The sequence below is a fragment of the Branchiostoma floridae genome, unplaced genomic scaffold (assembly GCF_000003815.2).
Source record: "Branchiostoma floridae strain S238N-H82 unplaced genomic scaffold, Bfl_VNyyK Sc7u5tJ_1305, whole genome shotgun sequence".
Lineage (NCBI taxonomy): Eukaryota > Metazoa > Chordata > Leptocardii > Amphioxiformes > Branchiostomatidae > Branchiostoma > Branchiostoma floridae.
The window spans coordinates 84,907-102,642 of NW_023365695.1; the positions used below are offsets into that span (position 1 = coordinate 84,907).

General features: G+C 44.2%; 2 protein-coding genes across 2 annotated transcripts in view; one reads left to right on the forward strand and one right to left on the reverse strand.

Annotated features, from left to right (window-relative positions):
* Positions 1-7,026, reverse strand: part of LOC118407332 (ATP-dependent DNA helicase Q1-like) — a 12,653-nt gene extending 5,627 nt beyond the window's left edge. The window contains exons 1-10 of the mRNA XM_035807797.1: positions 6,984-7,026; positions 6,415-6,594; positions 5,445-5,589; positions 4,517-4,677; positions 3,039-3,205; positions 2,455-2,536; positions 1,936-2,084; positions 1,480-1,597; positions 544-712; positions 199-316 (exon numbers count right to left, since the gene is read on the reverse strand). Coding sequence (XP_035663690.1) covers positions 199-316; positions 544-712; positions 1,480-1,597; positions 1,936-2,084; positions 2,455-2,536; positions 3,039-3,205; positions 4,517-4,677; positions 5,445-5,589; positions 6,415-6,594; positions 6,984-7,026 — 1,332 coding nt within the window. The remainder of the gene's footprint in view (positions 1-198; positions 317-543; positions 713-1,479; positions 1,598-1,935; positions 2,085-2,454; positions 2,537-3,038; positions 3,206-4,516; positions 4,678-5,444; positions 5,590-6,414; positions 6,595-6,983) is intronic.
* A 1,334-nt stretch (positions 7,027-8,360) lies between these two features.
* LOC118407333 (N-acetylglucosaminyl-phosphatidylinositol biosynthetic protein-like) lies at positions 8,361-15,429 on the forward strand. The gene is made up of 8 exons (XM_035807798.1): positions 8,361-8,539; positions 10,115-10,327; positions 10,742-10,892; positions 11,355-11,540; positions 12,238-12,340; positions 13,372-13,504; positions 14,364-14,599; positions 15,246-15,429. Exons 1-8 carry the CDS (start codon positions 8,432-8,434, stop codon positions 15,427-15,429), a joined length of 1,314 nt encoding a protein of 437 aa, XP_035663691.1. The 5' UTR covers positions 8,361-8,431.
* Positions 15,430-17,736: the final 2,307 nt, after the last annotated feature.

Here is a 17,736-nt window from a genome sequence, read left to right on the forward strand (position 1 = left end):
GGCTGGTCGGGCCATGACTAGAACTCCTGGGAGAAAGTTGTTTGTTTGTTTGTTTGTTTGCTTGTTTGTTTGTTTGTTTTGCTGTGTGAAGATGTCCTGGAAACTGAAGTACAGGATACAGTACGCTGGCTGGTCGTCTCTGCCTGGAGGGGGGGGGGAGAAAGTTGTTTGTTTGTTTGTTTGTTTATTTTGCTATGTGAAGATGTCCTGGAAACCAAAGTACAGGATACAGTACGCTGGCTGGTCGTCTCGGCCTGGAGGGGAGGGGAGAAAGTTGTTTGTTTGTTTGTTTTGCTGTCTGAAGATGTCCTGGAAACTGAAGTACAGGATACAGTACGCTGGCTGGTCGTCTCGGCCTGGAGGGGAGAGGAGAAAGTTGTTTGTTTGTTTGTTTGTTTATTTGTTTTGCTGTGTGAAGATGTCCTGGAAACCATAGTACAGGGTACAGTACGCTGGCTGGTTGTCTCTACCTGGAGAGGAGAGGAGAGAAAGTTGTTTGTTTGTTTGTTTGTTTGTTTTGCTGTGTGAAGATGATTAGGAAACCATAGTACAGGATACAGTAGGCTGGCTGGTCGTCTCTGCCTGGAGGGGAGGGGAGAAAGTTGTTTGCTTGTTTGTTTGTTTGTTTGTTTGTTTGTTTGTTTGTTTTGCTGTGTGAAGATGTCCTGGAAACTGAAGTACAGGATACAGTAGGCTGGCTGGTCGTCTCGGCCTGGAGGGGAGGAGAGAAAGTTGTTTGTTTGTTTGTGTGTTTGTTTGTTCAGCACCAGGGACAGGGTTCGTAATTTTACCCCATACTAACTTTTTAGTCAGGGTAGTCGCAAATGCCTTTCACACACCAACAAAAAAACGCAATGGCAGAATCTATGGTATGCTCCAAGTGAGGGCAGTTCAGCACCAGGGACAGGGCCGGTAATTTTTACTCCACACTAATTTGGAGTGCAGTGTTTCAGCTTAATTTTTTGTGGGCCAATGCCCCCCAACAGATATTTTGTGAGGGCAACCACCCCACTGCCACCCAAGAGTGCCACTCCCACTGTGTATCATTGGTCTTTGGTCCTCCTCAGTGTAGAACCTTCATCACCTGCCCTGCCGCAGGCATTCTTGTGGGGTTTTAAGGTTAACAGTGAAGAAGTCACCACAAATTTACAAATTACAGTTTGAAACCACCATCCTTGACTTGATCATATCCCTGGATACCACACTTTTCAGTCACCACTTAACAGAAATAGATCACACTGCAAATTCTAGTGTATCCCCAAATAGTATTTGTTCCCTCTGCCTTCCTCACCCGCCCTCCCGCTCTCCTGGTAGAAGTTCTCCATGGACGAAACTAGTTTGGCCAACAGACTAAATAAAAGTTCAAAACTTGAACTATACAGCTCCAGATGTCTTTCTGAGGGATAACTGCAGTGTGCAAGGTGTCGGTAGCTTGAGGGATGAATCTACTCTACTATATATCTATAGAACCTTCCTCACCTGCCCTCCCGCTCTCCTGGTAGAAGTTCTCCATGGACTTGCTGAGGGAGTGGTGGATGACGAAGCGCACGTCTGGTTTGTCGATCCCCATCCCAAACGCTATGGTTGCCACGACAACCTGGGGGGGACAGAACACAGCAAACAGATCCATTTTGTGTATTATTGCTAGCAACAGGAGCTTGATGGGCGATACAATGTAAGAGAATCTAAAGGCCTGTATATCCATGACATTTTCTGGGAACCCTACAACTGATGCATGCCAAAAACAAATGTTTGGCAAAACCAATTTTCCGTCAACTGGTTCTTGGATTTATATTTTGGAAAAAAAAAAAATTTAGGAGATATCCTTGAAAACAGAGGCTGAGGGTCAAGTCCACACCTTGGTACACAATTTTAGAGAGTGGCTATGTGTACTAGAAAGATGCAAGTTTTGCTTCCTGATTGTGGATTACTGACCTGTATGGTGTTTTCCAGCCATTTCCTGTGGACACGGCTGCGGTAGGCAGCATCCAGGTCGGCATGGTAACACCCCGCCCGCACACCTCTCTTCAGCAGGTCCCCGGCAACCGTCTCCGCCTCCTTTCGTGAGAACACATAGATGATTCCTGGGAGAGAATCAGAAGCTTTTTATCCAGCTATTAAATGACATTTATCTGCATGGACGAACATCAACATTTTTGCATATAAACAAAGCCAGGTATGGATGTAAACGTTATAGATGACTAGTCTGGACTCAAAATACTGGGCGCACAAAAGATTACATCTAAAATCTGCACCCGAAATCGGAGCTGTGCACCAAACTCTGACAGTAAATGCACCTAGATATTTGTGTGGTGCTACACCTATGGTCCCCTAGCAAGTTCTGTAAGATAAATTGTGTAAACTGCTGCTATTATCTTATTTGAAATAATTGCAATATAGACTGCAATATCTACAATTTCCCTTGACAGTACTCTAATTTGTGTTTTCTCTCACCGGACTGCCCCTGGAAGCGGCTGTTGATGGTCTGCACAAGTTTCTCCATCACGTTTTCATGAGAAGATGGTTTCCTCAGAACCTACATGTAGAGACAAAGGAAAAACTGTGAGAAAAGGAGTAACAAACTAGTGAGACAAACCTCTTTGGCTATGACTCAAATGAGTGGCTTTGTGTAGCCTCCATAGCAGTTTACTGCCAGCTACCCAGTACAAAAAGCAATGACCAGCAAGTGTATGAGCCAACTCCCCCATATAGTAAAAGGCCAGAGAACCTGCTATGGATGCTCGGTGTTGTGTTGGCATAACAGTTAGTGTGTTTGGCCAAGAGCCCAGAGGTCTTGTGTTTGAATCCCCTGACATTGTAGTACCCTTGGGAAAGGCACTTAACATGACTTTCCTCACTCCACACAGGTGTAAAAATGAGCACCTGACTTCGGTTGGGGAGGTAAAAAGTGGTGTATACTGATAGGGATGGGCTCCTCCTCCCAATACCTTGCCCTAGACACAGTGAATAACACCCAACTGCCCTTACAGTCCCAAAAAAGGCTATGGGTCTACCTAATTTTCCATGACAAACCTCACCTCATAGTACAGGTTGTGCCTGTTGAAGGAAGCCCGGAACAGCAGACAGCTGGGCATGCTCAGGATGGCCTTCACATCCTCGATGACGTAGGAAGTAGCCGTGGCAGTCAGACCCAGGATGGGCACGGAGGGGTACTGTCGCTTCAGGACACCCAGGGTCTTGTAGTCTGGTGGGAACAGGTAAGGTTTGTGGGTTAGATGACGTAGGAGGTCGCTGTGGCAGTCAGACCCAGGATAGGCACGCTGGGGTACTGTCGCTTCAGGACACCCAGGGTCTTGTAGTCTGGTGGGAACAGGTAAGGTTTGTGGGTTAGATGACGTAGGAGGTCGCCGTGGCAGTCAGACCCAGGATGGGTACACTGGGGTACTGTCGCTTCAGGACTCCCAGGGTTTTGTAGTCTAAAGTAGGAATAAACCTAAGATTTTTCACATTTGAATAGCACAGAAAAACTCCTAATACATCATCTATTTAACAAGTTTGTTGTTTCTATAACAGCGGTCACGCTTCTAAAGAGTGTCAGCCACACATTGAGCATGGAAAAGAAACCACCAAACTTCTCAGAAATAGTGGGTGTCCTTCCTTGTATGAGTGGATCAAATAAATCTGTGCCGATATGCAGCTTGTGGTACTGTTTTGAGCGAACCTGGTGTGTTCCCCCAACACAAACAAACAAACAAACAAACAACACCTGGCCTAAAGTCATGTCCCCACTGGCTGCAGCAGTGGATCTTGTCGATGACCAGCCGAGCGAACCTGGTGTGTTACCCAACACAAACAAACAAACAAACAAACAAACAAACATCACCTGGCCTGAAGTCATGCCCCCATTGGCTACAGCAGTGGATCTCATCGATGACCATCCGAGCGAACCTGGTGTGTTACATCACCACAAACAAACAAACAAACAAACAAACAAACAAACATCACCTGGCCTGAAGTCATGTCCCCATTGGCTGCAGCAGTGGATTTCATCGGTGACCAGCCGAACGAACCTGGTGTGTTCCCCCAACACAAACAAACAAACAAACAAACAAACAAACACCTGGTCTGAAGTCATGTCCCCACTGGCTGCAGCAGTGGATCTCATCGATGACCAGCCGAGCGAACCTGGTGTGTTACCCCAACACAAACAAACAAACAAACAAACAAACAAACAACCACCTGGCCTGAAGTCGTGCCCCATTGGCTGCAGCAGTGGATCTCATCGATGACCAGTCGAGCGAACCTGGTGTGTTACCCCAACACAAACAAACAAACAAACACCTGGCCTGAAGTCATGTCCCCATTGGCTGCAGCAGTGGATTTCGTCGACGACCAGCCGAGCGAACCTGGTGTGCTACCCCAACACAAACAAACAAACAAACAAACAAACACCTGGTCTGAAGTCATGTCCCCATTGGCTACAGCAGTGGATCTCGTCGATGACCAGCCGAGCGAACCTGGTGTGTTACACCAACACAAACAAACAAACAAACACCTGGCCTGAAGTCATGTCCCCATTGGCTACAGCAGTGGATCTCGTCGATGACCAGCCGAGCGAACCTCCCCACCGAGTGCATCTTCTCGACCTTGGCCATGAAGCGTTTACTCTTTGCCACCTTCTCAGGGGTCACATACAGCATCTTTAAGTCAGACTTCCTGGAAATCGAGACATGGACGGGTTATTACTAGTTATCACAAACATATACAGATAGATGTGCAAAGGTAACTAGGTGTAACAGGTCGTTTAGTGTAATATAACCAGTTGCTGCCATGTCGTGTGCCTGTAAAGCTGGTGTGTTATACCGAAGGGCGGACAGCAGTTTGGACCTGCTTGCAACTTCCCGCAGTGATGGATGACAAAGAGGGGTGGAGGAAACTAGTAATGTGGAGATTCCGAGCGAGCTCGCGGGAGTGAGTGAGTGAATAGATACAGAATACAGAAGCTGGTGTGTCACACCAAAGGGCTGCTATAACAGCTATGCAGATACAGAAACTGTAGGGTACTGACTTGTCTACCAGACTGTTGAGAGTCTGTGTAACCTCAGCCCGGGGCGTGTTCGCTGTCAGCATGGCCGCAGGTATTCTGAGGTTCTGTTATAATATAAGGCTGTAGGGTACTAACATACACATGTAAGGCTGTAGGTACTAACATACGGCTGTAGGGTACTAACATACAGCTGTAGGGTACTAACATACAGCTGTAGGGTACTAACATACAGCTGTAGGGTACTAACATACAGCTGTAGGGTACTAACATACGGCTGTAGGGTACTAACATACAGCTGTAGGGTACTAACATACAGCTGTAGGGTACTAACATACAGCTGTAGGGTACTAACATACAGCTGTAGGGTACTAACATACAGCTGTAGGGTACTAACATACGGCTGTAGGGTACTAACATACGGCTGTAGGGTACTAACTTGTCTGTAAGACTGTTGAGAGTCTGTGTGACCTCAGCCCGGGGTGTGCTCGCTGTCAGGATGGCCGCAGGTATCCCAAGGTTCTGCAGGGTGATCAGCTGATCCTCCATCAGCGACACCAGAGGAGAGATAACCAAGGTCACCCCTGAAAACAACAAAACTCTCAATCAGGATGTCTCCAGCTTTGAGTGACATTTATCTGAGAATAAAGAGCCTGTTTTACGCAACCATTGCTTAATTTCCACCGATGTTTTGGTGACCATCTGTTACCAATAAGAAGCCCTGTTGAAGGGGAAAAATCGGTCACCAAAGTTCACCAGAGGAGAGATAACCAAGGTCACTCCAGAAAACAATAAAGCTATCAATTACGTACATTCAATATAGCTGTCTTATGAGAGTTGAACCTGTACATGGTAGTGTAGATTAGACTATGTTGACATCAAAAGATATATTATTTTTTATCACATTTTTATTTGTAATTTTACTGCTGTCTTATCACGATGATTTCTAATTAGCTTGTAACTGCACAACAGCTACTGTACAATTCATTCATAATTGATTCATCCATACAACCCTTTAAACATCATTGATTCTTTGGTTGATTGATTCATTCATTCATTTAATAATTCAAAGAGACAAACCTTCCGACACCAGTGATTTGAGCTGGAAACGGAGGCTCTTCCAAAACAAACAAACAAACAAACCTTCCGACACCAGTGCTGTGAGCTGGAAACACAGACTCTTCCCCGCACCTGTCGGCATGATGAGGACTGTGTCATGTCCTGACAGCCTTGTGTTCATCCCTAACTAAGATAGAACAAATAAACAAACAAACCTTCCGACACCAGTGCTGTGAGCTGGAAACACAGACTCTTCCCCGCACCTGTCGGCATGATGAGGACCGTATCGTGTCCGGAGAGACTCGCGTTCATCCCTCAGATAGAACAAACAAACAAATAAACAAACAAACCTTCCGACACCAGCGCTGTGAGCTGGAAGCACAGGCTCTTCCCCGCTCCTGTGGGCATGATGAGGACCGTATCGTGTCCGGAGAGACTCGCGTTCATGGCCTGGAGTTGCAGGGGACGGAACTTGGACAGCTTGAACACAGAGCCCAGGAGGCTCTGCAGTTTGGAGGACCATTCAAAATCTGCAATTAAACCCAATCAAAATCTGTAAGTAAGAAAGATGTAACTTTTGTAAGCACATGATTTAAAAAAAGTCATAAGTATGTAAAGAGTATGGAAGAGCCTCACAGTTGATAACTGGGAGACGCCAGTTCAATCCTGGAAAGGGCATCTGGGTTGGGGCTGCACTTGCCTTTTTGATGGGACATATATATATAAAAGTATAATGGGATCACAAGTCTGAAGATGTGCTTCAAGCACGTTAGAGAAGAAAGGCTAGCAACCCCTCCCTGTAAAAATATACCCTGCTACTGAAACAGCAAGAAAACTGGCCTCTAGAAACTGCAAGGTGAATTAGATTGCAGACAAATACATATTGGAAAGCGTTCAGAGATGTCTGGTAGTCCTGTACTGCTCCCAGTAATCTTCTGAAGCGTTGTTGCCTTGTTGGTCATATTCGGTAATGTTTTAGCCCCAAATCGGGACACTCAGAGTCGCTACCAGCCGTTCAGTAGGCAAGACTTCAGGGAAGTCAGGGATGTGCAGAAAAACGGAGGAAAAAGGAATCTGACCAGTCCTGCTCCAGTCCTTCTCCCTCAGCACCGCAGCCTTGCTGTCCTGCAGCCGCTCGATCTGCTGCTCTAGCTGCTGTTTCCGTGACAACAGGTGCGCCCGCCTCCCCTTCAGCTGCAGCATCTGCAGTCGCACAGCCTCCATCTCAGACTCCACCTCGACCAGTTCCGACGTCAGCTCTGATGATACACAGACAGAGAAAAAGAATGTGACCTCAAAGTCAAACCAATTTATTTCGTCCACCGATATTTAGGCAGACTGCTGAGGACAGTACTACTAGAATTCAAGCTGAAACTGTTATTGGGAGAATATGAAGTACATCATAAGGATAGTGTAAGTGTGAGGACCAGGCTTCTACAGGCCTTCAAAGTTTTCTTCTTTCTCGAACATGATATGCAGGTTACCTGGTAGCTTTTAAATTAGTAAATTATATCATATTATACAACATGTTAAGTGTAATTTGAAATCTGAAACCGCTGGTGTAACACGATTATCATTTAAGACCGCAGAAAATGATCTTAGATTGCAACAGGAAAATAAACCTACCCTCAACGTTTGACATGTTGGAGTAAATGGGAGGGGGGCAGAGGGGGAAAGCACTGGCGTGAATAACAGATTTCTGCCGAGTTGGCGCGAATATGCACTAACTGTGCGACTGTGCTCGATGGTTCTTGGCAAACTGGAATGTTTTAAACCATTCTAAATACCACTTGCGCTACATAGACTGCAAAATTCAACGCCAAAACAATTCACATGTGATCGAAATTGCAATTTGCCGCCATGTTGGAAGGTGAAAGGTCACGTACACCGCAATTAAACAAAAAAGAACCTAGATTAACGTCATGAATATCAATCTCTTATCAATGCCAATCAATATGAAGATTTTTGTTATAACTACATTGTATCATGGCGTAGATTTATTTGTACGGTCTGAAAACTGTGAAATTTGATGGTGTATTATCTCACTTGTGCGTTTTGATGCGGTTCAGAGTAGAGCGAAAGAGTAAGGTGTAGAGGCGCCGGTCAGCTGCTGAATAGACGTCTACGGAAAGCGCGGATAGATCAAAGTTAGAAACTTGTTGGAACTAAGTGGAAAGTCTTGAAGAAAGAGAGAACCATGGACAGGATGTTCCAACATGAATAGAAGCTAAGTCAGGTGCACAGCGTGTGGTAAAATTCGTCTTTCGTTTCGGTTCCGGGTAGAGTGTACCACTACGTTACCAGAGACAGAGAGGAAGAGAGCGTCACAGGTACATACAGCTACAGGCGGGGTGAAACTCTGTAAGGATGGTGCACCACGTCTGCATGGTGTCCGACTTCTTCTTCCCTAACACTGGAGGGGTGGAGAGCCACATCTACCAGCTCTCACAGTGTCTGTTACAGCGGGGACACAAGGCAAGTTACAACAACCTTACAACAACCTTACAACTACCTTACAACAGCCTCACAACTACCTTACAACAACCTTACAACTACAGTGAAACAGCCTTACAACAACCTTATAAATTACAACAACCTTATAAATTACAACAACCTTAACGTTATCCTAACTCACATCTACCAGCTGTCACAGTGTTTGTTATGTAGTGGGGACACAAGGCAAGTTACAACAACCTTACATCTACCTTACAACAACCTTACAACTACTTTACAACAACCTTACCCTTCTAACCCTAACCCATATCTACCAGCTGTCACAGTGTCTGTTACAACGGGGACACAAGGCAAGTTACAACTACCTTACAACAACCTTACAACTACCTTAACAACCTTACAACAACCTTACCCTTAGTCTAACCCTAACCCACATCTACCAGCTGTCACAGTGTCTGTTACAACGGGGACACAAGGCAAGTTACAACTACCTTACAACAACCTTACAACTACCTTAACAACCTTACAACAACCTTACCCTTAGTCTGCCCTAACCCACATCTACCAGCTGTCACAGTGTCTGTTACAACGGGGACACAAGGCAAGTTACAACTACCTTACAACAACCTTACAACTACCTTAACAACCTTACAACAACCTTACCCTTAGTCTAACCCTAACCCACATCTACTAGCTGTCACAATGTCTGTTACAACGGGGACACACCTTGGCAAGTTACAACTACCTTACAACAAGTACCCTTGAAATCTTGAAAAACGGCTCAGGCCGAATGATGTATCATTAGGCTAAATAAAGGTTGGAAAAAAAAAAACCATAACATTATCCTAACTCACATCTACCAGCTGTCGCATGTTTGTTATGTAGTGGGGACACAAGGCAAGTTACAACAACCTTACAACGACATTACAACTACCTTACAACTACCTTACAACTACCGTTACAAATACCTTTACAAATGCCATTGATAAGCCTTCTCACATTAGTTAGGACGCATGTGCGGCGACAGGAATTCAGGGTAATATGTCAAAGGGTAAGGCACACAAAAAGTAAACAAAACCCTCTGGACGTTGTTATGCAAATCGAAACAATGGTCAAGACGACGACTGGTTGCTTTTTGTGGGCCTTACCCTTTGACATATTACCTAGAATCCCTGTCGCCGCACATGCGCTCTAACTAATGTGAGAAGGCTTATACTAACCCACATCTACCAGCTGTCTCAGTGTTTGTTACAGCGGGGACACAAGGCAAGTTACAACAACCTCACAACTACCTTAACAATAACAGCAACATTACAACTACCTTACAACAACCTTAACCTTAGTCAAACCCTATAGCTATCCCGCATCTACCAACTCTCATTACTCGATTTAGGTGTCCCTACTAAAGTAAGGCGGTCAGGGAAGGTCGACTGGCACGAGTAGACCGTGAAGCTCCCTGCTGGAGTGATTGTAGTGGTGTGGCCCAAGGGCTATTGAAATGGAGATGGGCACTGCCCTATGTGCACCTTCTGTGCAGGAAGGACTTGAGGCTTATCTTGAAATGATCATAAGTTTTCTGTTTGTTTTCCTAACCAGGTAGTTGTCATCACCCATGCGTACGGACGCAGGACGGGAGTTCGCTACCTCACCAACAACCTGAAAGTGTACTACCTCCCCCTGCTGGTGGCCTACAACCAGTGTATCCTCCCCACGCTGTTCGCTACACTCCCCATTGTTCGCTACATCCTCCTGAGGGAACGCATCACCATCGTGCACGGGCACTCTGCGTTCTCCGCGCTCGCTCACGAGGTATGGTCTAAAATTAGTCACACAGTACAATATGCATCTCTCAAGTTTGTTTCTTGGCCATGACTTTAAATTTTGAGGGACATTTCATTGCTCATCAGTCGCACCCATGAGTAGTGAGAGGTGTGCTCGAGACAGCTACTATGTACTATGTATTACTATTTAATCATTATTATGTTGCCACCCTGCTCTCAGGTGAAGGTCCTGTTTTTTACTTTATACTATGTAATAATGGTGTCCAAGCTTAGTTTTTATATAATGTAACTGTGTAACTTTTTTGTAGTTACTAGTAGATAATTTGTAACATCCTATGTCCAATTATTGTTAGATATGATTATCTTAACTTGTGTAGATTGGATATAATTCAGTGCAAGACACTGTGATTTTCCAATAAATGCCATCTCTTGAAATCTTGAGGCGATGTTCCACGCCTCGACGATGGGAATCAGCACGGTCTTTACCGATCACTCGCTCTTCGGATTTGCGGATGCCAGCTCGATCATCACCAACAAAATCCTCAAGTTTTCTCTCGCAGATGTTCAACATGTCATCTGTGTTTCACACACAAGTGAGTTGATCTTCTTCCTTCATACTATAGTGTCTGTCTGAAGTTAGGATAATATTATATACTCCATAGAACATACAAACTGCCATCATCACCAATAGGATCCTCAAGTTTTCTCTTGCAGCATGTCATCTGTGTCTCACAAGTGAGTCCTCATAAACCTTTCCTTAATGATTTTAATTAGTATAATTGTTTGTGGTACCGGTACCTGTCTTAGGGTATATAGGATATGTCTTGCTGAAGGGTATATGCTGTAGAATGTAGAACTACCACAATTCTGGACTTGTCACATAGCATCCGTAAAACATATAGGGGCCCAAATCACAGTTTAGGGGGCCAAATCACAGCATAGAGGATCCAAATCACAATGTAGGGGTCCCGTATGCTGAAAAGGCCTGGTGAGAACACTGATGTTATTATCCATGCATGGTACAACGTATCTCCTGGTGTCTATCCTACCTGTAGGCAAAGAGAACACAGTATTACGGGCAGCTCTGAGCCCTCACAAGGTGTACGTCGTCCCCAATGCGGTGGACTCCACAGTGTTCACCCCTGACCCCTCCCAGCAGAGGTCAGACAGGGTCACAGTGGTGGTCATGAGTCGCCTGGTCTACAGGAAGGGCATCGACCTGCTGGCAGGCATCATTCCAGGTAACGTGATGTCCAGCAAGTCTTCTTAGCGTTAGTCAGCTTTCTTCGCTCACTGCACATGCCCAGCTACACTACTCTTCCAATCTACCCATGTATTAACCTAGTGCATAGGCTGTAAGCCTTGGCTGGGCCCTGTAGCTCAACAGGTAACAACTTAACAGTTGAGCCCCTGATTCTAATCCATGGAAGGATATCCTGGGTCTTCTGGACCGTCTATCCTGCACCATCTTCTGGAAGGGACAAAAAATTATGGTCCTGTGTTTGAGGAGGTGCCTCGAGCACATAACAACAGCTGCATTAACCTACTGACTGCAATAATACAGCATGTAACACTTTAACCTCTGACCTCCACTCCATCTTTGACATTTTTGGTTTGACCTTGGAACGCTTAGTACTCTGAAATCAAGGAGGTTTTATCTGATGAAATCTCCTTGGTGTAATGGACACAGATTTTGTTTATGATGCTTTGGTTTTCTTGTATGTTGTCCACTGGTGTCTCTGACTGAATGTAACACTTTTTTGTTTTGTTTTCCAAGGCCCCCTTGGAAATCAACTCTCAAGAGTTGTAGGGGCTACCCACCTGTTTTGACATGAATAGATAAAAACAAGAATATATAATGATGTCAACTATCTCCTTTGTAATAATATAACAACGAAGGTGTATGATTGTATAATGATCCCACCTGTCTCCCCCCAGAGCTGTGTGGGAGGCACCCGGATGTCCACTTCCTGATTGGTGGAGACGGGCCGAAGCGGATTCTGCTGGAGGAGGTACGAGAACAGTACCAGCTGCACGACAGGTGAGAATTACTTCTTATCTTCCACAGGTGAGACTACAGGTGAAACTTACATCTTATCTTCTACAGGTGAGACTTGTAAGGAACTATTGTCTGTATCTTTACCTGTCTGTCTGTTTGGTATAACCACCTGTAATTCTGCTGGAGGAGGTGCGAGAACTGTACCGGCCGCACGACAGGTGAGAATTACTTAACTCTTACATCTTCCCCAGGTGAGACTTGTAAGGAACTATTGTCTGTATCTTTACCTGTCTGTCTGTTTGGTATAACCACCTGTAATTCTTCTGGAGGAGGTGCGAGAACTGTACCAGCTGCACGACAGGTGAGAATTATTTAAATCTTCCCCAGGTGAGAACACGGGTGAGACTTTCTTCTTATTTTCAGGTGTACACTAACCTGTCGGTACTTGTTGTGTGTTCTAGAGTACAGCTCCTGGGCTCTGTGAGTCACGAAGATGTGCGAGACGTCCTGATACAGGGGGACATTTTCCTCAACACCTCTCTGACAATAGTTCATGTAGGACTACATCTTTAGTGTAGACTAACATGTTGCTACTTGTGTGTTCTAGAGTACAGCTCCTGGGATTTGTGAGCCACGAGGATGTGCGGAATGTCCTGGTACAGGGGGACATTTTCCTGAACACCTCCCTGACAATAGTTCATGTAGGACTGCATCTTTAGTGTACACTGACCTGTCGGTACTTGTTGTGTGTTCTAGAGTTCAGCTGCTTGGCTCTGTGAGTCACGAAGATGTGCGAGATGTCCTGGTACAGGGAGACATTTTCCTCAACACCTCTCTAACTATAGTGCATGACTGTATACATGTGTGTAATAAGACTGTACATGTGGGTACTATATGTCAGTACTTGTTGTGTGTATTACAGGGTTGAACTGCTGGGATCTGTGAGCCATGAGGATGTGAGAGATGTTCTGGTACAGGGAGACATTTTCCTCAACACGTCTCTGACAATAGTGCATGTAAGACTGCATCTTTAGTGTACACTAACCTGTCGGTATTTGTTGTGGGTATAACAGGGTCCAGCTCCTGGGATCTGTGAGTCACGAGGATGTGCGAGACATTCTGGTACAGGGAGACATTTTCCTCAACACCTCCCTGACGGAAGCTTTCTGCATCGCTATTGTAGAGGCAGAGTCATGTGGACTTCAGGTCATAATTTATTTATCTGTATAGCCGGATAACCACCCTTTGGCTAGCTCCTGTATCTGTATCTATATGTATATAGCCTGTATAACTGTCCTTCTGTAGCTATGTCTACCGCTCTTCTGTATCATTATATTGGAGGCAGAGTCCTGCGGACTTCAGGTCTGTATAATTTATTTATTCAGCCGGATAACCACCCTTTTGCTAGCTTCAGTAATCTGTATCTGTATCTGTATCTGTATAGCCAGTATAACCACCCTTTGGGTAGCTCCTGTATCTATATTGCCCGTATAACCGCCCTTCTGTAGCTGTGTCTGTATAGCTGGTACAACCGCTCTTCTGTATTACCATTGTGGAGGCGGAATCCTGCGGACTTCAGATTTGCTGAAATTCTTGACATTCTGGAAGGGCAATCCACTGCTGCCATGTAGATAGAATATGTGACTTTGTTATTAGAAAGAATAATGAAAGCCATGATTAGCCCAACTCGATTGTAACATTATATCTTGTTTTAGCCCTTTTTGCTATGTTAATAAGGATGTTAAGTCTTATTCTATACACCTATTTTGTACTTTGTGTAATAGTTGTTGCCATACATTGTACCATGTACAAATGTCGTGCAATAAAGTTCTATATCTATGTGACTGGGTGAGCAGTGGATCATGTGTTCTATCTGCATAACATGACGTCAAAGAAGCAGTGGATTGTTCATTCCTTGATGAAGACTGTCCAGAGCTGATCAGTCAAAAATTTGGGTTGTGTTTGAAATTACAGTTCAACTTTTCAGATTTCTGTAGTACCCCTTGTGGCAGATTTTTGTGACGCCTCGTGTGGCAGTTTGGTTTATTGGAATTCCCGTCCACAGGTGGTGAGCACGCGGATCGGTGGAGTCCCTGAGGTGCTTCCAGACGAGCTCATCTACCTGGCGGAGCCCAGCGTCGCCTCGCTGCTGGTCGCCTTGGAAACCGCCGTGGACGACAAGAGGCGCGGATGGACCATCTCGCCCCGAGAGCGACACGAGCGCATCAGTACCATGTACACCTGGCAGGATGTGGCGCGTCGGACGGAGACCGTTTACGACGCCACGGCGGAACTCCCCAGGTCAGAAGGCTGTTCGTTAGTAACTATAGCTGTTCGAAATCTTTTTTAATTGTGTTTTAGAATAAGTACTATGTACATATGGCAGAAGGTAGCACGACGGATGTCTTCATCGACATAGCTTTTAGTGGTGTTTTAGAGTTAGTACTTACCTGACTTTATGTTAAGCTTATTTGTGTACTCTGGATGCCACCACGGCACTCCCCAGGTCAGAAGACTATTCCTCGATTCTAGGCTTTTCTAATTTCCTGTTCCAAATCTTTCTTAACTGTGTTTTAGATTTAGTACTCATTGTCAATGCAGAAATGTTTTCGGTGGTTTTATATTCCCAGTTTCATGGTGGCCGCTTCAACGTGAACTTAAAACCACCGCGGATATTTTTCCATTATAGTATGAGACTACAGACCATGGCGCTACAGCGACTTAAAAAAACAGCGAAATCTCAATTTTCCCGCTATCGTGGAAGTAAATCCCCACGAACTTAATGTATTTACAGTATATGAATATGATGAAAGACTTTGAGTATAGTGTTAAGCTTATTTGTGATCTTTTATCTGTAACCAAAAGTACACAATTCAGCCGTTGCAATTGGCTGCTATGTCTTTGGTACAATGAAGTGAATAAACCTTTCATTCCTTTACCTCCCCAGCTCCAGCCTTGCAGACCGGATCTACAGATACAGCCACAGTGGCAGTGGATGGCTGCTGTTCGTTCTGCTGTTGGTCCTCGGGAACTACCTCTTCTGGCAGCTTCTGGAGATACTCGTACCCAGGAGGAACATAGAGCTGGTACCTTCACAGGTGGCCAAGTCACCCAGAAGAGAACCCACGTAATAGAAGTTAGACACAGCTGTCACCACTAACACATTACTGTACAGTCCTCGCGTGAACTACATGTACCTCTTCTGGAAGCTGTTGGAGATACTCGTACCCAGGAAGAACATAGAGATAGTGCCTTGAACAGGTCGGAAAGTCACAACAAAAGGAAGCCACATGATCATGATGAAGTTGAGCTGGGACGGACTCCTCTGCATTGAGCTGTCCTTTGTACATATGTAAATAGGTGTAAATAACAGCTTTAAACTTCACCTGTCCCGTCTTTTTGCGCATGTCTACGTCTTTGCCCATTATTACCCATTGTTTGTACTATTCTTAACATTGGTAGCTCATGATTTTGATCACTAGCCGAGTCATACCAAAGAATTAAGAATGTTACATGCTTTCCCTGCTAAGCACTCAGCATTTGGGAAAGAGTATGGAAGTTGATCGCACACCACTAGCAGTGGACTAGCCCCCTGCTGTACATAGTGATGCACAAAGTTGTGTGGCCTAAGGGTTACTGAAGCAGAGATGCCCTAGGCACTATCTGGTGTGGGAACTACTTTTTAAATATCTTGCAAAGTAATATAGTCTATTATTGTATGGAAAACTGCTATTTTTATACTGTTGAAATGACCCAAAGCCCACATCATGTATGCTTCTTCAAGAATAGATGTATAGTTGTCTTGTTGTATAGTTTCTACACACTATTATTTTACTGTTAGTAGGTTTCGGGACAGCTATCCTGTCGATGATCTTATGTTTGTGCCTTTAGCCTAAAGGATCATCAACATGGTATAGATCAAACAAGATCAGAAGATGTTTATTTTGCTTGTCTCCCATTTGAATTTACTTATTAGCATTTGACTCACTGCTTGAAACGTTTGATTGGTTGAATTAGATTATAAAACATCAATAAAGGTAAGATATCCAGGCAATAGAAATATAAGACTGACTCATCAAAAATACCAGTTCACAAACATTTGAAGCCAGCGTAGATTAGTTGGCTGTTAGGCCACACCAATTTAATTTCTTGGTTCACGGATTCGCTCGCTCCTATTTTTTGGAAAAATAAAAATAAAAATTACCACTCAGCAAATTTTCACCATTAATGAAACCATTCACCAACTTTCTGGTGTAGCAAATTGGCTTTTATATTGTAAGCTCCTTAAAGTGTGGGTACAGGTGCTGTTACTGCACAAAAATAGTGTTTTTGTACTTTTTCAAGCAGAAAACTTTTTTTCTTTATGTTTTGGATTAGCCGTTACCTTTACCCCAACCATTTTACAATTTTTATTTTTATTTCGCCCTCTCGCTACATATTTTTATGAAAAATCCGTGAACCAAGAAATTAAATTGGTGTGGCCTTAGTGTATGGTAAAATAAATAAAGTGAAGTGAAGTAAAAGTGTCATATCAGTTTTGCAATGGATGAATTAACATTTGCGGCTTCGCATGTGGCGTAACTGGTAGAGCTTTCGGTTCGGAATCTTGAGTTCGATATTCGATCCCCGCTGTGCCTCCAACGTAGTGCCCTTGGGAAAGGCACTTTACACGACCTTCTTTACTTGGCCCTAGTGTAAAAATGGGTACCTGACTTCAGTCGGGAGGTAAAAGAAGAGTCTACCTTTACCCTCTGTCAATACTGTGTATGTACACAGCACGAAAACGAATATTTAAGCATACTTTCCGAGATACTTAAATGTAGCCTAAAGGTGGGAAAATATTTCCGCAGAGTTTACGGTATCGTAAAGACCACGGAAACCATGGTTTTACATTTCCGTAACCTTTCCGTATTCGTTAAGGCAGATTAAATACATGTAATATCTTTACATAACCTTTAAGCATCCTTATATGCGCCGTATATGAAACGGGTATTGCTTATGTACAGAAAACATCTACAGGCTTTGAACCGACCATACGTTCACATACAATCAGTTAACCTTCGCCTTTTTTTTATTTTCGTGGTTCTCTAAGGTGGAAATTACCAATAGGAGATGATATATTTTCATTGCCCTTCCGTTACAATTGATCTCATTTTACATACTCTTATCAGTATAGGTCTATGGAGACCTCCCCCTTTTATGTATAGGTATGGTAGCGTTTATTTCTAAGAAGAGGCATTGCTTTTACCAAATTAAGAGTATTTTCCGCTCAATATACCACATGCGCCGTTCAATAAAGCAGCGGCTTCAAATGAATAGCTCCTGCTGTGTTTGCGTGTTTAGTTTAACCAAGAAAAGTAAATATCCTGTGTGAAAGCTACATATAACAGATACAATCTTTCCGATATCTTTCCGTTACATTTGAGCTGACTTTACAT